This window comes from Oncorhynchus gorbuscha, linkage group LG24, assembly GCF_021184085.1.
Source record: "Oncorhynchus gorbuscha isolate QuinsamMale2020 ecotype Even-year linkage group LG24, OgorEven_v1.0, whole genome shotgun sequence".
Taxonomy (NCBI): Eukaryota; Metazoa; Chordata; class Actinopteri; order Salmoniformes; family Salmonidae; genus Oncorhynchus; species Oncorhynchus gorbuscha.
In genome coordinates, this window is record NC_060196.1 from 18692800 (window position 1) to 18708931 (window position 16132).

The 16132-nt window shown below is 40.7% G+C and overlaps 1 protein-coding gene across 3 annotated transcripts in view; it reads right to left on the minus strand.

Moving 5' to 3' along the window:
• arfip1 (ADP-ribosylation factor interacting protein 1 (arfaptin 1)) overlaps nucleotides 1-11922 on the minus strand; it is a 30936-nt gene extending 19014 nt beyond the window's left edge. The window contains exons 1-3 of one of the 3 annotated variants that reach the window (XM_046325557.1): nucleotides 11758-11922; nucleotides 8867-9291; nucleotides 4715-4813 (exon numbers count right to left, since the gene is read on the minus strand). In XM_046325557.1, coding sequence (XP_046181513.1) covers nucleotides 4715-4813; nucleotides 8867-9289 — 522 coding nt within the window. In that variant the 5' untranslated portion in view covers nucleotides 9290-9291; nucleotides 11758-11922. The remainder of the gene's footprint in view (nucleotides 1-4714; nucleotides 4814-8866; nucleotides 9292-11757) is intronic. The other 2 variants (XM_046325559.1, XM_046325560.1) reach the window with 2 other exon arrangements.
• Between the last annotated feature and the right edge of the window lie 4210 nt (nucleotides 11923-16132).

Consider the following 16132-nt stretch of genomic DNA (forward strand, 5'->3'; position numbering starts at 1 on the left):
GGGCATTGCACATGGTGATCTTGGGCTTGTGTGTGGCTGTTCGGCCATGGAAACCCATTTCATGAAGCTTCCGATGAACAGCTCGTGCTGATGTTGCTTTCAGAGGCAGTTTGGAATTCGGTACTGAGTGTAGCAACTAAGGACAGACTACTTTTTACACACTACGTGCTTCACCACTGAGCTGTCCCTTTCTGTGACCTTCTGTGCCCTACCATTTCGCGAATGAGCCGTTGTTGCCACTAGACGTTTCCACTTCACAAACAGAGCAATTACAATTGACCGGGGCAGTTCAAACAGGGAAGAAATTTGACAAACAGACTTTTTGAAAAGGTGGCATCCTATGACGGTGCCAAGATGAAAGTCACTGAGCTCTTCAGTAAGGCCATTCTACTGCCAATGTTTGTCTAGGGAGTTTGCATGGCTGTGTGCTCAATATTATACACCCATCATCAACAGGTGTGGCTGAAATAGAAAATCCACTCATTTGAAGAAGTGTCCACATACTTTTGTGTATATGTGGAAACTGTTTAGTGCCAAAAATAAGGAGTTAAATACATGTAAAACATCTCTCTCAGATATAGGAGAGACACTATAGAACTAACTTCCCCCCTCTCCCTTCCACTGCTTAGACAGGACATAGTGCCTTAACTCATTACAGTGGGTTGGCTTTTCCTTTATTTTGTCAGTTACCAGTATGTAGTCGAGCCTAGGTCCATCCAGAGTATGTCTTGCAGTGATGTAATCCTTAGAAAGACACATCTTTCCAAATGTTATTGTATGTCTAGTAAATTGATGCGCCAATAAAGCCTGACACAGCTTGCCTGTTAAAAGCCATGCCAAGGATCACAGTCTAGATGGCTTATCGCACTGCGACAAACTAAGGCTGAAACAGAATTTCACTGACAACCAATTACCATCCTCAGAGAGTAGAGGAGAATACCTGCTGCCTGATCCTACTGATTACAACTACAACCATGTAGCTACAGTGGCAAGCTATATGAAATGTAATCCTTTATTGAATAATTGTATAGCACTAGGAATAGGGTTAGACTATCATTGCTGGGGAGATAATTTGGTAACGCTTTACTTGACACCCAGTGTCAACAAGTTATGACATGATCATAACCAAGTCATAATGTCATAACAGCAGACATAACTTGCCATAACATGGTTACGCCCATATATTTACAAGTGTTGTGACAAATACTGTGTTATTGTACAGCTGGTTATGACACCTACATAAGTGTCAAACCCCACTTTAAAAAAAAAAATTCAGCCAAGAAGTTTCCTTTCGCTTGAATGTTTGTTTCTTAACTTCTTAGGGCTGCAATCTCGTTAACGGGATCGATATGACAACAGCCAGTGAAAGTGCAGGACGTCAAATTCAAAACAGAAATCTCATAATTAAAATTCCTCAAACATACATGCATCTTATACCGCTTTAAAAAGGTAATCTTGTTAATCCCACCACAGTGTCCGATTTCAAATAGGCTTTACAGCGAAAGCACCACAAACGATTATGTTAGGTCACCACCAACTCAAAAGAAAAACACAGCCATTTTTCCAGCCAAAGAGAGGAGTCACAAAAAGCACAAATAGAGATAAAATGAATCACTAACTTCTCAATGATCTTCATCAGATGACACTCATAGGACTTCATGTATTTTTTTTGATAAAGTGCATATTTATATTTAAAAAATATCTCTATACATTGGCACGTTACGTTCACTAGTTCCAAAAACATACGGCGATATTGCAGAGAGCCACATCATTTTACAGATATACTCATAAATGTTGATAAATACAATTGTTAGACATGGAGATATAGATAGAGGTCGACCGATTAAATCGGAATGGACAATTAATTAGGGCCGGTTTCAAGTTTTCATAACAATCAGAAATCTGTATTTTTTTTTTACACGGATTTGCAGATTTTTAAACGTTTTTTTTTACACCTTTATTTAATATTTATTTAACTAGACAAGTCAGTTAAGAATACATTCTTATTTTCAATGACGGCCTAGGAATGGTGGGTTAACTGCCTGGTTCAGGGGCAGAACGACAGATGTTCACCTTGTCAGCTCGGGGTATCCAATCTTGCAACCTTACAGTTTACTAGTCCAATGCAATAATAACCTGCCTCTTGTTGCACTCCTACACGCGAAAGCAGTAAGCCAAGGTAAGTTGCTAGCTAGCATTAAACTTATCTTATAAAAAACAATCAATCATAATCACTAGTTAACTACACATGGTGATGAAATTACTAAATATTATCTAGCGTGTCATGCGTTAAGTATAATCTGACTAAGCATAGAAGCATACAAGTATCCAAGTATCTGACATAGCGGTGGTAGGCAGATGCAGGCGCGTAAACATTCATTCAAACAGCACTTTCGTGCGTTTTGCCAGCAGCTCTTCATTGTGCGTCAAGCATTGCGCTGTTTATGACTTCAAACATATCAACTCCCGAGATGAGGGTGGTGTAACCGAAGTGAAATGGCTGGCTAGTTAGCGTGCGCATATAGCATTTCAAACGTCACTCGCTCGCTCTGAACCTTGGAGTGGTTGTTTCCCTTGCTCTGTTGTCTTTGTGTTCCTGGTTCGAGCTCAGGTAGGGGAGAGTTAAGGGACGGAAGCTATACAGTTACATTGGCAATACTAAAGTGCCTATAAGAACATCCAATAGTCCTAGGTTAATGAAATACAAATGGTATAGAGAGAAATAGTCCTATAATAACGACAACCTAAAACTTCTTACCGGGGAATATTGAAGACTCATGTTAAAAGGAACCACCAGCTTTCATATGTTCTCCTGTTCTGAGCAAGGAACTGAAACATTAGCTTTCTTACATGGCACATATTGTACTTTTACTTTCTTCTCCAACACTTTGTTTTTGCATTATTTAAACCAAATTGAACATGTTTCATTATTTATTTGAGGCTAAATTGATTTTATTGATGTATTATATTAAGTTAAAAAAAGTGTTCATTCAGCATTGTTGTAATTGTCATTATTACAAATAAATAAAAATCGTCAGATTAAAATCGGTATTGGCTTTTTTGGTCCTCCAATAATCGGTAACGGCGTTGAAAAATCATAACCGACCTCTAATAGATATACCTCTCCTTAATGCAACAGCTGTGTCAGATTTTTTAAAAACTTTACGGAAAAAGCAAACCATGCAATAATCTGAGATGGCCCTCAGAAAAAAAATATATATATTCGCCATGTTGGAGTCAACAGAAATCAGAAATAACATTATAAATATTCCCTTACCTTTGATGATCTTCAACAGAATGCACTCCCAGGAATCCCAGTTCCACATTAAATGTTCGATTTTGTTCGATAATGTCCATCATTTGCGTCCAAAGAGCTACTTTTGTTAGCACATTTGGTAAACAAATCCAGTCATGAAGCGCGTTCCCTAGTTGCAGACGAAATGTAAAAAAGTTCCATTCCTGTACGTAGAAACATGTCCAACGATGTATGGAATCAATCTTTAGGATGTTTTCAACATAAAACATCAATAATGTTCCAACCGGAGAATTCCAATTGTCTTCAGAAGCGCGATGGAACAGAGCTCCCTCTCATGTGAACGCACATGGTCAGCTCATGGCAGACCCGACTCATTCCTCTCTCATTTGGTTCCACTTCACAGTAGAATCTTCAAACAAGTTACTAAAGACTGTTGACATCTAGTGGAAGCCTTAGGAAGTGCAACATAACCAATATCCCACTGTGTATTCAATAGGGGCTGGGTTGAAAAATCGACCAACCTCAGATTTCCCACTTCCTGTTTGGATTTCTTCTCAAGTTTTTGCCTGCCATATGAGTTCTGTTATACTCAGACATCATTCAAACAGTTTTAGAAACTTCAGAGTGTTTTCTATCCAATACTAATAATAATATGCATATATTAGCAACTGGGACTGCGGAGCAGGCCATTTACTCTGGGCACCTTTCATCCAAGCTACTCAATTCTGCCTCTGTAGCCATAAGAAGTTAAATCCTTTGTTGTTGTAATGAACTCTTTACAGTTGTTATTTCAACATATTTTAAATAACTTGTAGAAAATACATTTTATGACACCGTCATGAAGCATTATGACCATCCTGTGTCACTTTACTTGGACTAAGAACATACACCTTGACAATGTCAAGAAGCATTATGACCATCAATCATAAATGCCAGATAGGCCTTTCACGTACATGGCCTTAAATCAATCATCAGTCACAAAGAGGGTGTCTTGTCCTGCTCCTGAAATCTGCTCCTGTATTCATCCCAGTCATCAGCAACAGAACATTGGGGTTGGAGCAAGTCTGACATCAATGTGTGCACAAAAACAATGATAATGTTATATGGTCAATTTCCCCCAATATAATATAACAAACATACTGTTGACAGTAAGCTATGGTGCAATGTAATAATTTTGCCTTGTATGGTAGCTTGACACTCATGTAGGTGTCATAACCAGCCATAAAATAAAGCAACATACTGTATGTCACAACAGTGCATTGTTCCACTGGCTCCGATTGCAAAGTTGCTTAAACCTACCAATTTATTCTGTTTTCATTATTGTCGCAATAATGTGGTTCCCTTTCAAGTAAAAAAATTCAAGTGCAAACACAGTTTTGCGAAGCAGTGCGTGCGTGTAATTATGTGTAGTGAGTGAATGAGTGCAGTGCCAAAGAGGAGGCCCTGTCCAGCCCTTACCCTGAATACATCCTCGTGGCTCTCCTCCAGGTCTCCATTGCTGGTGACCGATATCTCTGCCGCAGGGCTCCTGTGGACCTCCTCATCCATAGTGCTGTCCTGCAATCACAAACGGCTACGGTAAGAGATTAACAGTGTTTCATACATTACATGAGACTTACCTCAATTTCATCTTCCAAGTGTGCTCTGTGCATGGGTGAAGCTGTAGGCCTATGCTTTTAGCCTAACGTTTGTCTGGAAGAGTAAGCAGAGGGGACTCAATCAACAGAATTTGATGACTATGGGCTGCCATCTTGTGGTCACTGCCACCAGAAGTGATGAACAATTTATTGAAATAACATCCTGCAGTATTAGGGTGGTTTTTAAAAACAGTGTATTAAGCTCAAGCTGAGATATTGCATAAAAGGAGATAAGTCAACCTTGAGAATTACACAAGATACCTCACATGCAAGCTCACCTGACCTCTTCACACAGCAAGAATAATTGGAAATCTTCAAATGGTTTTTAGAGCCTTGGAACTAGCCATCATTGCCCTGATTGAGCAGTATCAAATATTCATTGCAACCAAATTAACAAGTTCTACTCTACATAAATAGAACTGGAATCAACGCATGGTCCTTCGGTTGTTCCAAAGATCCAACCGGTCTCCATGGCAATGCTTTTATGAGGGCCTCTCCCATGCCATTCCAAGTCTGCCACAGTTATCAGGGCAATAAAAATCCAACCATCTCTTTAGTCCTTTAGGATTGAGACGCTGTGCTGTGACGGAGTAACATAGATTTTCGAATTGCCTCTCATTACCTCAGACAAAGCAGAACTATCTGGGTCAAGCAGAGTTATTGTACCATTTCATATTTATAAACTAGGACTCCTCCAAGGAATCTGGGCAAGAAAAACACAACAAACACAAGGGTGAAGCCGCTGTCAGTCAACATACAAAAACTGTCAAAAACAGATAGGGCTAAATGTCTGATATGATATTGTCAATTTGTAAGTCGCTCTGGATAAGAGCGTCTGCTAAATGACTTAAATGTAAATGTAGAAGAGTCAAAAGGCAACCCTTCAAGCCATTTACACACTTCAGTCTCATGTCGCCACCTATAGGGAGAATATGTAGGACTGTGAGAAGTGTGATGAACACATTCACACCTTTTCCCACAGAACCACACTGACTGTCTGAGTCACTGTCAGAAGAGGCTAAAAATACAAATGGGCGTACTTGCTAACGCAGCAAAACCAACCCTGTTCATGCAGCATGAATTGTGTTGGGCAATTAAGCATGAACCTGTTTTTGTCTAAATGCTTTGCTTAAACCATGGGTCAAGAAAAGCTACAATTTTAATTAAATAAGTATTCATTGAAACAATTCCAAATTCTCTATAGGAAATTAAAAGTTATTATTAGTCTATAGTCTGTAGGTAGAAAACCTCATGACATTGTCATCATTGACAAGACCCATGTGGAATTACTGTAACGGTGGTTTATAATTGGCCTTTTGATGCATGCTATAAAATAAAATGTAATGGACATAGGAAGCTGTATTACATCATTAAGTCAGGCTTCGACACATTGGCTTACAACACCACCATAACTTCCTCTTGAAAGTTGAACACAGTAGAATGCTGTTCACACACACTTAAAAACAAAAGCCTGAATGACAAAAGCTTAGCATTTTCTGGGCCAGGATACCCAACTTGGCGTAGCTATGGTGAAAGGCTAGCACGTTTATAGCACTCAGTCCGTATAAAGCTAACTGATAGCAGCTATATTATCGGTGTTTCAAAAACCACTATGGTCCCCTGCCATTGTCAAGGGTTTATTGCTATTTGGAAATACCAAAGTCGAGCATGAACTTGGACTGATGTCTAAATAATGCAGATGGCTAGCTATCCAGTGGCGGCTAAGATAAGGCTAGCGTTAGCATAAATGCATGTGTGAAGTGCAGGTAATCTTCAACTGTTCCATTCACAGACCATGCTAACGAGATCAAGCAGTGCTAATGCGAACATCAAAATGAGAGGATGAGCTAAGCCCTTAAGATTTAAAAATGGCATCACAGAGTGAGACAAATATCAACCAGAGAATGGAACAAGTCTGCTTCATGGGAACCAGGTGGGATCAAGTTCATGAACCAAGAGTAAGCTATCTGCTTGTTCAAACCTGGAGGCTACACATTCATTTGTTGGCTGCCTAAATATTACTATTATTTCACACTCCAGCAAATGGGAAAATACACTATAAACAAGTGCAAACACACAGCACCCGCTTTGTTTATGTGTGGGTGTCATTTGGTATGTGCATGAGTACATGAACCGCTCCAGACAACAAAACCTAATAAAAGACTTGTGTTGGAGTTTTGGCCTCAATATATTTTGGAGGCTCATCCAGGGAAGAAGTAGGCCAGTATACTTTCTCCTTATTCCGTTGCATTAGGACAAAGCATACGCCCTAATGCATTTGCAATAGTTCAATAGGATTCAGTGTATGAAGATATTCTCTGTATTTTCAACTTGTTTCAAACATTGCCCAGCAACCAGCTCCATAAGCAACAACAAGCTTCATACAATTATTTGGACTGCTTTGGCAGCAGAGTGTGTCAACGGTGCAGAGAGCAACATGTATTAGATAACACACAACATGAATATTTAAAAAGGCCACAAGATGCCCACGTGCAGGCAGGCAACAGAGACATCCACAGGTAGGCTTGTCTAACTGTTGAGGTAGATTAGACAGACTCCCGTCTATCTGTCCTCCCAGAGTATGAGTTGTAACAAGTCATCGGGGAGTTGTTGGGTATACCAGTGTTCACACAACTGTATTGATAGACACCTGACAACCTCAACAACTACCGGTATATCTAGGCCTAGATTAAATACATTCGTTGGCAAAAGCCAATAGCACTACCAATTCCTGAAGATCAAACAGACTGGTTACAATACACAGAAATGGTTCTAAGGTACTGAAAGGATGAACATGGGGGCAATGTTTAACAGAGACACAGAGCTCAGGCCCCTGGAGTTCAGTAGCCTGGAAACTAGCTAACAAGTGGGGGGAGGGAAGAATAACAACAGCAGACTCCTGATCAGCTGAGCTGAGGAACTAAGTCTCGCTTCTTAAATAGCAGGTCAGAATGTAAAGCAAACAGGGCTTAATAGCAAGATGGGTACAGTGATTGCATAGTATGTGACTACTTCATGCAGCCTTTCTATCAACAAAAAAAAGAGGCAGTTGGTATGAAGCCACAACACTCCAGGATAGCATCACCACCTGAAGCACAATCACTCATTCGACGTTGGGAACAACTTAAGTAAGGGAATCTGCGTCGAACTAACAGCTTTGAGTGGTTGAACACAACAGCAGTGGATCTGACATTGACTGGGAACATTGAGGAAGCAGTCCAAATTCTTCCGCCTACAGCGATGACCCAGCCATGTGACAGGCCTATTCAATTCAGGGTGCTGTATCCACACACACAGGAAACACTGGGTTGGATTCTTATAATGGCAGGGAACAGTCACACATACAGGCCACACCATGGCTAGGATGGGGACAATAGCGTGCGTCACTTATGCATAAAGGTGGCTACAGGCTGGTATGCTGAGACTCAAAGGCAAACATAACATCATGGCGTGTTCCTGTAAACACAACTCAATTAAAGTTAATCAATAAAAATACAAATTAAACAATTGTATTGGCATTAGGCGGAGAATGCATGCAGGGGATTTCACAGGAAGCATAGCCCATCACCAGCATTTTCACTGGCGCTACCAGACGTCACAGTACAACTAATCAGGAAGTACACCCCGTAAAAGAAGGATAGTTATGCAAAAGTTACGCAAACGTTACACCAACAACACAAATGCACTAGCCAGTACTCCTACTAGAGTTGCACCAAGCAGACAAATTTGAAACGTAAGGGGAAGGCACCAACGATTAAAGGAAATCAAAAATGGATAATTATTGATTCAGAGCTTTAACTCAAGTTCATGTTGTATTAAGAAATGGTTCATAAGCTGTATCACCATTGGATATCATAATAATAGCGATATCCTGTAGCGCTATCCATGTTTTGTGAAATATAGCAACATGAACCAGAGTGCTAGAATGAATGATTCCCAGAGCTGTTGTCTGCATTGAAGATAAATATGTCACCTTTGTATGAGTGTGAGCATCTTCATTTTTCTTTGGTGTATCATTATCAGTAGTCACTGTATGGCAATTTTCCCTTTTAGCACCGGCATTGTCGGAATGTGCATTGCCACTAGTCGTTGGTACATCATCGTCATGCTCAGCATTCACACTGTTTTGCGTATTCTCATTATCGCTCTGAACATCATCATTTTGAGCGCCATCGCTGTTCTCAGCATTATTGTTGTCATTTAGAACATCACTGTCGTTTTCAGCTCTGTCACCATGAGGCACTTCATCATTGTTTAGTACATATTCAGTACTATCAAAGCTGTGAGCATCCTCCTCGCTCTCTCTTTGAAAGTCCTCAGTATTCTGAGCCTCCTTAGATGAATCCATTGGCAGGTCCTGGGCTGGGGACTCAGCCTCAACACTAACTTCGGACATTCCTGAAAACAAACAGATAGGAGGGCATGAATAGGTCCCTACCAGCCACCACATTTAATAACGAAGAGGGCATCGATCCAGGCAGCTACATTGGTGGTCAACCCCTCAAGGCGCAAGATGGCAGTCCTTTCAAGTTATTGATTTCCCTACCAGCCACCACATTTAATAACGAAGAGGGCATCGATCCAGGCAGCTACATTGGTGGTCAACACCTCAAGGCGCAAGATGGCAGTCCTTTCAAGTTATTGATTTGCTGGGGGGGACAGAATGTAGCCTAAACTCATGCATGTAAACTCACGCCTGTTTGTCTGGTGATTCTGTTTTACTAAGACTTAACAAGGAGTACAAAAGTGTCATGATATTACACAGGCTGAATATTGTTAAGAAGAAATACTAGGCCTATTTTAAATGCAACTCCATAGGGTGGGGTGGCATAAAGCACCTGGGCCACTATTCCAGAGACAAATGTCATTGCATACAATGGCAATTGACAAATTAGGTTGGACAGCTATTCTGCTGGATAGGCTAGTTCATCACCACAAAATCATTGTTTGTGCAAGGATCTTGACCCATGTCTGCAGGGGCGATTCCAGACATAAGCGACATCAGTGTTTGCTTAGGGCCCCCAGCCACCAGGGGGCCCCGATTGATTTTGTTAGTCATTCTCACTCAGATATCAAAACATGGCATAAGTCATTACAAAATGATTAGGTGACGGTGATGGTATGAGGGCCAGTTTGGGAATTTAGCCAGGACACCGGGGTTAACACCCCTACTCTTATGGTAAGTGCCATGGGATCTTTAGTGACCACAGAGAGTCAGGACACCCATTTAACATCCCATCCGAAAGACAGCACCCTACACAGGGCAATGTCCCCAATCACTGCCCTGGGGAATTGGGATATTTTTTTTAAACCAGAGGAAAGGGTGCCTCCAACACCACTTCCAGGAGCATCTGATCTCCCATCCAGGAACCAACCCTGCAGCAGTGGGATGCAGGGTGGTATGCATGTTTATCTCCAGGTAATACCACAAGACTGTGGCTCCAACTGCAAAACAGTCCTTCCTGTAGATGATCAGATATTAGACTTTATACTTCATGGAAAAAGGAATTTAAAAAATAAACAGATGTAAGGAGGCAAAAAAATATTACCATTTAGACCTCTGAACAGAGAACATTATACTCTTCCTCAACATTTTACTCACTATAAAATTTAAAGTCATGTTTTACTTTAAAATTAGAGTGCTGATGATGCATCCTGTTCAGTGAAGGACACAATTGGCATGTCTTGAACCAAATACCAAAAAAACTAATGAGAGGATGAAGGAAACTGTTGCAAACAGAAAGCTGATAATGTTGACTGTGGTTGTTATTATCAACCAATTCAAGTGTGACAGAATTTAAGCATGCAAATCAGATTTAAAAGTTTAACACTTGATTCCATAACAGAGGGCGTTGGTGACCTAAATGTCTGACTTATATGGTAGAGAATAAGAAACTGGGGAAGTTCATTTCGCATGGCCCGGTGCCCCGGGTGGGTGGTATTATTTGGAAACGCAAAATGGAGTGTCTAAAAATATATATACAAACTGGGCCATGCAAACCGAACTCACCAACCGGACTAAATGTCATAATGGACACGTAAACGGTAGTGAGTTCACTAGTTTACCATCTTAAAAAGAGGACATTCTAATTTGTAGACATTTATAAAGTTCTCAATAATGTGGTTCTCCTCTCACTTATTGAATGAAAATATAACTATTGGCTAACTTCTAATTGTTTGTCACGAAACCCTGAAAAGTTGCATGGCTTAGCTGCTACCCCTAGCACTCCACTCTAACAAAGCAACACTAACTTTTGATTTAAAATAGTACCTAACCGCTACCTAGCTTAAGGTATGATATTTCATAGTTAACTAGCTAGCTATAAACATTAACTTAGACAACATTGCAGCGTAGCTAGCTGGCTAGCAGGTACAGTAACAATTGCCTGCTAGCTGTAACGTTGATGTTAACTACGAATGACAATGTCGACAGTCAGACGAACGTAACATGTTGCTTAACGTTGACTGTGCCCCTTTCTGCATTTGTCCAGCTGAGAACAATCACCAAACGCGGAAACTAGCGGAGCTAACTTTTTCTACATACAAAATGAGATCGTGAGTCCCATAGGGCGGCGTACAATTGGCCCAACGTCGTCCGGGTTAGGGGAGGGTTTGGCCGGGTAGGCCGTCATTGCAAATAATAATGTGTTCTTAAATGACTTGCCTAGTTAAATAAGGTTACATAAGAACAAAAAAACAGCTAGCTAAATCACATGGCACCACAGATTCATGAGAAACGGTCTAAGACCGTGACTGACGGGCTAGCTAACTAAACTTAGCTATTTAGCTAAAGTTAGCTAGCTTGACTGCTTGTTGTTGCTGAAACACTTAAATATGCAACTGATAATGGTCCCGAAAAATTACCTGCAGCTTTTGTCCGGACCTTTATCTCTCTGTGTTTCTTGGTACAAAGGGTTCCACTACCGCGATTTGGGAAGAAAATACAGCCAGTTTGCAACTCACAGCATAAAATGTAATTCAACGCCCATTTGGGTTTCTGGTGTCCCTGGCCTGTGTGAAGCTACCCACAATAAGAACAACGGTGGAATTTGCGGTTCGCATTCAAAATAAAAGTTCCCCATTGAAACGGATCCAAACGGATACACACAGTGGAACGTGATAATAAACCACTAGATAATGCAGTAAAAAGTTTGGAATGTTGTTATATAACTTAAAAATAAATAAAATACATCATTCATTTGACAATAAACAGTAAAACAAACTATTAAAATAGCACTGTGTATGTACACTGCTCAAAAAAGTAAAGGGAACACTTTAACAACACAATGTAACTCCAAGTCAATCACACTTCTGAGAAATCAAATTGTCCACTTAGGAAGCAACACTGATTGACAATACATTTCACATGCTGTTGTGCAAATGGAATAGCGCCTTTAAACAGTTTGGAAAATTCCAGAAAATTATGTCATGGCTTTAGAATCTTCTGATGGACTAATTTACATAATTTGAGTCAATTGGAGGTGTACCTGTGAATGTATTTCAAGGCCTACCTTCAAACTCAGTGCCTCTTTGTTTGACATCATGGGAAAATCTAAAGAAATCAGCCAAGAAAAAAAAATTGTAGACCCCCACAAGTCTGGTTCATCCTTGGGAGAAATTTCCAAACGCCTGAAGGTACCATGTTCATCTGTACAAACAATAGTACGTAAGTATAAACACCATGGGACCATGCAGCCATCATACCACTCAGGAAGGAGACGCATTCTGTCTCTTTGAGATGAACATACTTTGGTGCAAAAAGTGCAAATCAATCCCAGAAAAACAGCAAAGGACCTTGTGAAGATGCTGGAGGAAACAGGTACAAAGTATCTATATCCACAGTAAAACGAGTCCTATATCGACATAACCTGAAAGGCTGCTCAGCAAGCAAGAAGCCACTGCTCTACAACCACCATAAAAAGCCAGACTACGGTTTGCAACTGCACATGGGGACAAAGATTGTACTTTTTCGCCATAATGACCATTGTTATGTTTGGAGGAAAAAGGGGGAGGCTTGCCAGCCGAATAACACCATCCCAACCGTGAAGCACGGCGGTGGCAGCATCATGTTGTGGGGGTGCTTTGCTGAAGGAGGGACTGATGCACTTCACAAAATAGATGGCATCATGAGGACGTAAAATTAGGTGGATATATTGAAGCAGCATCAAGATATCAGTCAGTTAAAGCTTGGTTGCAAATGGATCTTCCAAATTCACAATGACCCCAAGCACACTTCCAAAGTTGTGGCAAAATGGCTTAAGGACAACAAAGTCAAGGTATTGGAGTGGCCATCACAAAGCCCTGCCCTCAATCCTATAGAAAATTTGTGGGCAGAACTGAAAAAGTGTGTGCGAGCAAGGAGGCCTACAAACCTGACTCGGTTACACTAGCTCTGTCAGGAGGAATGGGCCAAAATTCACCCAACTTATTGTGGGAAGCTTGTAGAAGGCTACCTGAAATTTTGACCCAAGTTAAACAATTTAAAGGCAATGCTACCAAATACTAATTGAGTGTATGTAAACCTCTGACCCACTGGGAATGTGATGAAAGAAATTAAATCTGAAAGAAATAATTCTCTCTACTATTATTCTGACATTTCACATTCTTTAAAATAAAGTGGTGATCCTAACTGATGTAAAACAGGGAATTTGTACTAGGATTAAATGTCAGGAATTGTGAAAAACTGAGTTTACATGTATTTGGCTGAGGTGTATGTAAACTTCCGACTTCAACTGTAAGTATTCAAACCCTTTGCTACGAAACTCAAAATGGGGCTCAGGTGCATCCTGTTTCCATTCATCATCCTTGAGATGTTTCAACAACTTGGAGTCCACCTGTGGTAAATTCAATTGATTGTACATGATTTGGAAAGGCACACACCTGTTTATACAAGGTCCACAGTTGACAGTGCATGTCAGAGCAAAAATAAGCCATGACGTTGAAGGTATTGTCTGTAGAGCTCCGAGACAGGATTTTATCGAGACACAGATCTGGGGAACGGTACCAAAATATATCTACAGCATTGAAGGTCCCCGAAAACACAGTGGCCTCCATCATTCTTAAATGGAAGAAGTTTGGAACCACTGAGACTCTTCCTAGAACTGGCCACCCGGCCAAACTGAGCAACCGGGGGGAGAAGGGCATTGGTCAGAGAGGTGACCAAGAACCCGATGGTCAATGAAAGAGCTCTGGAGTTCCTCTGTAGAAATGGGACAACCTTCCAGAAGGACAACCATCTCTGCGGCATTCCATCAATCAGGCCTTTATTGGTAGAGTGGACAAATGGAAGCCACTCCTCAGTAAAAGGCACATGACAGCGTTTGCCAAAAGGCACCTAAAGACTCAGACCATGAGAAACAAGATCCCCTGGTCTAGAGATTGAACTCTTTGGCCTGAATGCCAAGCATCACATCTGGAGGAAACCAGGCACCGCTCATCACCTGGCCAATACTATCCCTACGCTGAAGCATGGTGGTGGCAGCATTATGCTGTGGCGATGATTTTCAGCGTCAGGGACTGGAAGACTAATCAGGATCGATATGTGACATTTCATACATATATTTGCAAAAATGTCTTAACCTGTTTTTGGAATAAGTGAAGGGATCTGATTATTTTCCGAATGCGCTGGATATGTTCCCAATGTAATTATTTGAACAGTTTTAGTGAATTAATTATTGTATTTGTTACATTTCAACATTCCAACCTTGTTTGGCATTATCTAGTCCAAATATGGCATTATTTCACTCTTTGTATCCGTTTCAATGGGCAACTTTTACTGTGAAGTTGAACAGCAAATTCACTATTGTGGCTCAATCTTGTTGTGGCTAGTTTCTAGTGATGGGAATTCCTGCAATTTTCAGTGAACCTGCTCGTTCGGCTCAGCTCGACAAAAAGAGCCTGCTCTTTTGGTTCCTAAACCACTCTTTTAAAAAATGTTTTGTATTTTTCAAGTCAAACAGTTTGCGATAGTTGGACTATGATTGGTGTTCGGTCTAGTATGGTTCTCAATCAGAGGCAATCAATTCTAATTAAATCACACTCTACCTTAACCACAATGTATTTAAAAATGCATTGGTTTGATATGAAAAATAATGCTATTAAACATTTGCATTTAAAGTATAACTTTTTAATGTATATAAACAAAGTGCATATAAATCTAGCCATTCAAATGAAATACAATCTGAACAGCATAATAGAATAGTGCACCATATCAAAGAAAAATAAATAAATATTGCAGCATCCCACAAATTGAAATAAATGTAAAGAAGAAGGATGCCATTACACATGCACTGTAACGGATCTCGTCCTCCTCTTCTGAGGAGGAGTAGCGAGAAGGATCGGAGGACCAATGCGCAGCGTGGTAAGTGTCCATAAATTTTTATTAAAGCACAACAGAACACTGGAACAACAAACGTGAATAAACTAAACAGTCCCATGTGGCAACAAGCACACCCACAACTCAAAAGTGAAACCAGGCTACCTAAGTTTGATTCTCAGTCAGGGACAACGATTGACAGCTGCCTCTGATTGAGAACCATACCCGGCCAAACAAAGAAATAGAAAACATAGAACACAAAACATAGAATTCCCACCCCAACTCACGCCCTGACCAAACCAAAATAGAGACATAAAAAGGATCTCTAAGGTCAGGGCGTGACATCCATTTAAACATTTTCATGGCTTTGGTAATGTTAGCTGCATTGTCGCTAACACAACAGACCACTTTTCCATCTACTTGCCATTCTCTGGCCAGTTCCTCTGCCAAGTTCTCTGAGGTGTGTCTGTCGCTGACGTCAAAGCAGTCCAGAAGACAGCTAGACATCTAAAAATCTTCAATGAAGTGACATGTAACCGACATGTAAGAAGTGGTTACCCCTGATGTCCAGCAGTCAGTGGTAAGGCAAACTGCAGTAGCTTTTTGGACTCTTTCCCGCACTGAAGCCGGTGTGCTCTCATACAGTTGTAGAATAAGTGATTTTGAAAGGGTTTTCCTGCTTGGAATAGTGTACATTGGATTTAGACTATTGCTATAATTTCTAAAACCTCTGTCCTCCACGATCGAAAATGGCTGGAATTAGGTGGCAATCATTTTAGCCAATGCAATATCAATTTGGCCTTGTTTTGCTACATAGACTTTGGCATAAACTGGTCCATAGAAGACTGCGTTGCTGTTGGTCGCAGAGTAGGCCTACTTAAACTGTGTGGTTACATCTCCACGCAGGCCCACTAGTTTCTCGAA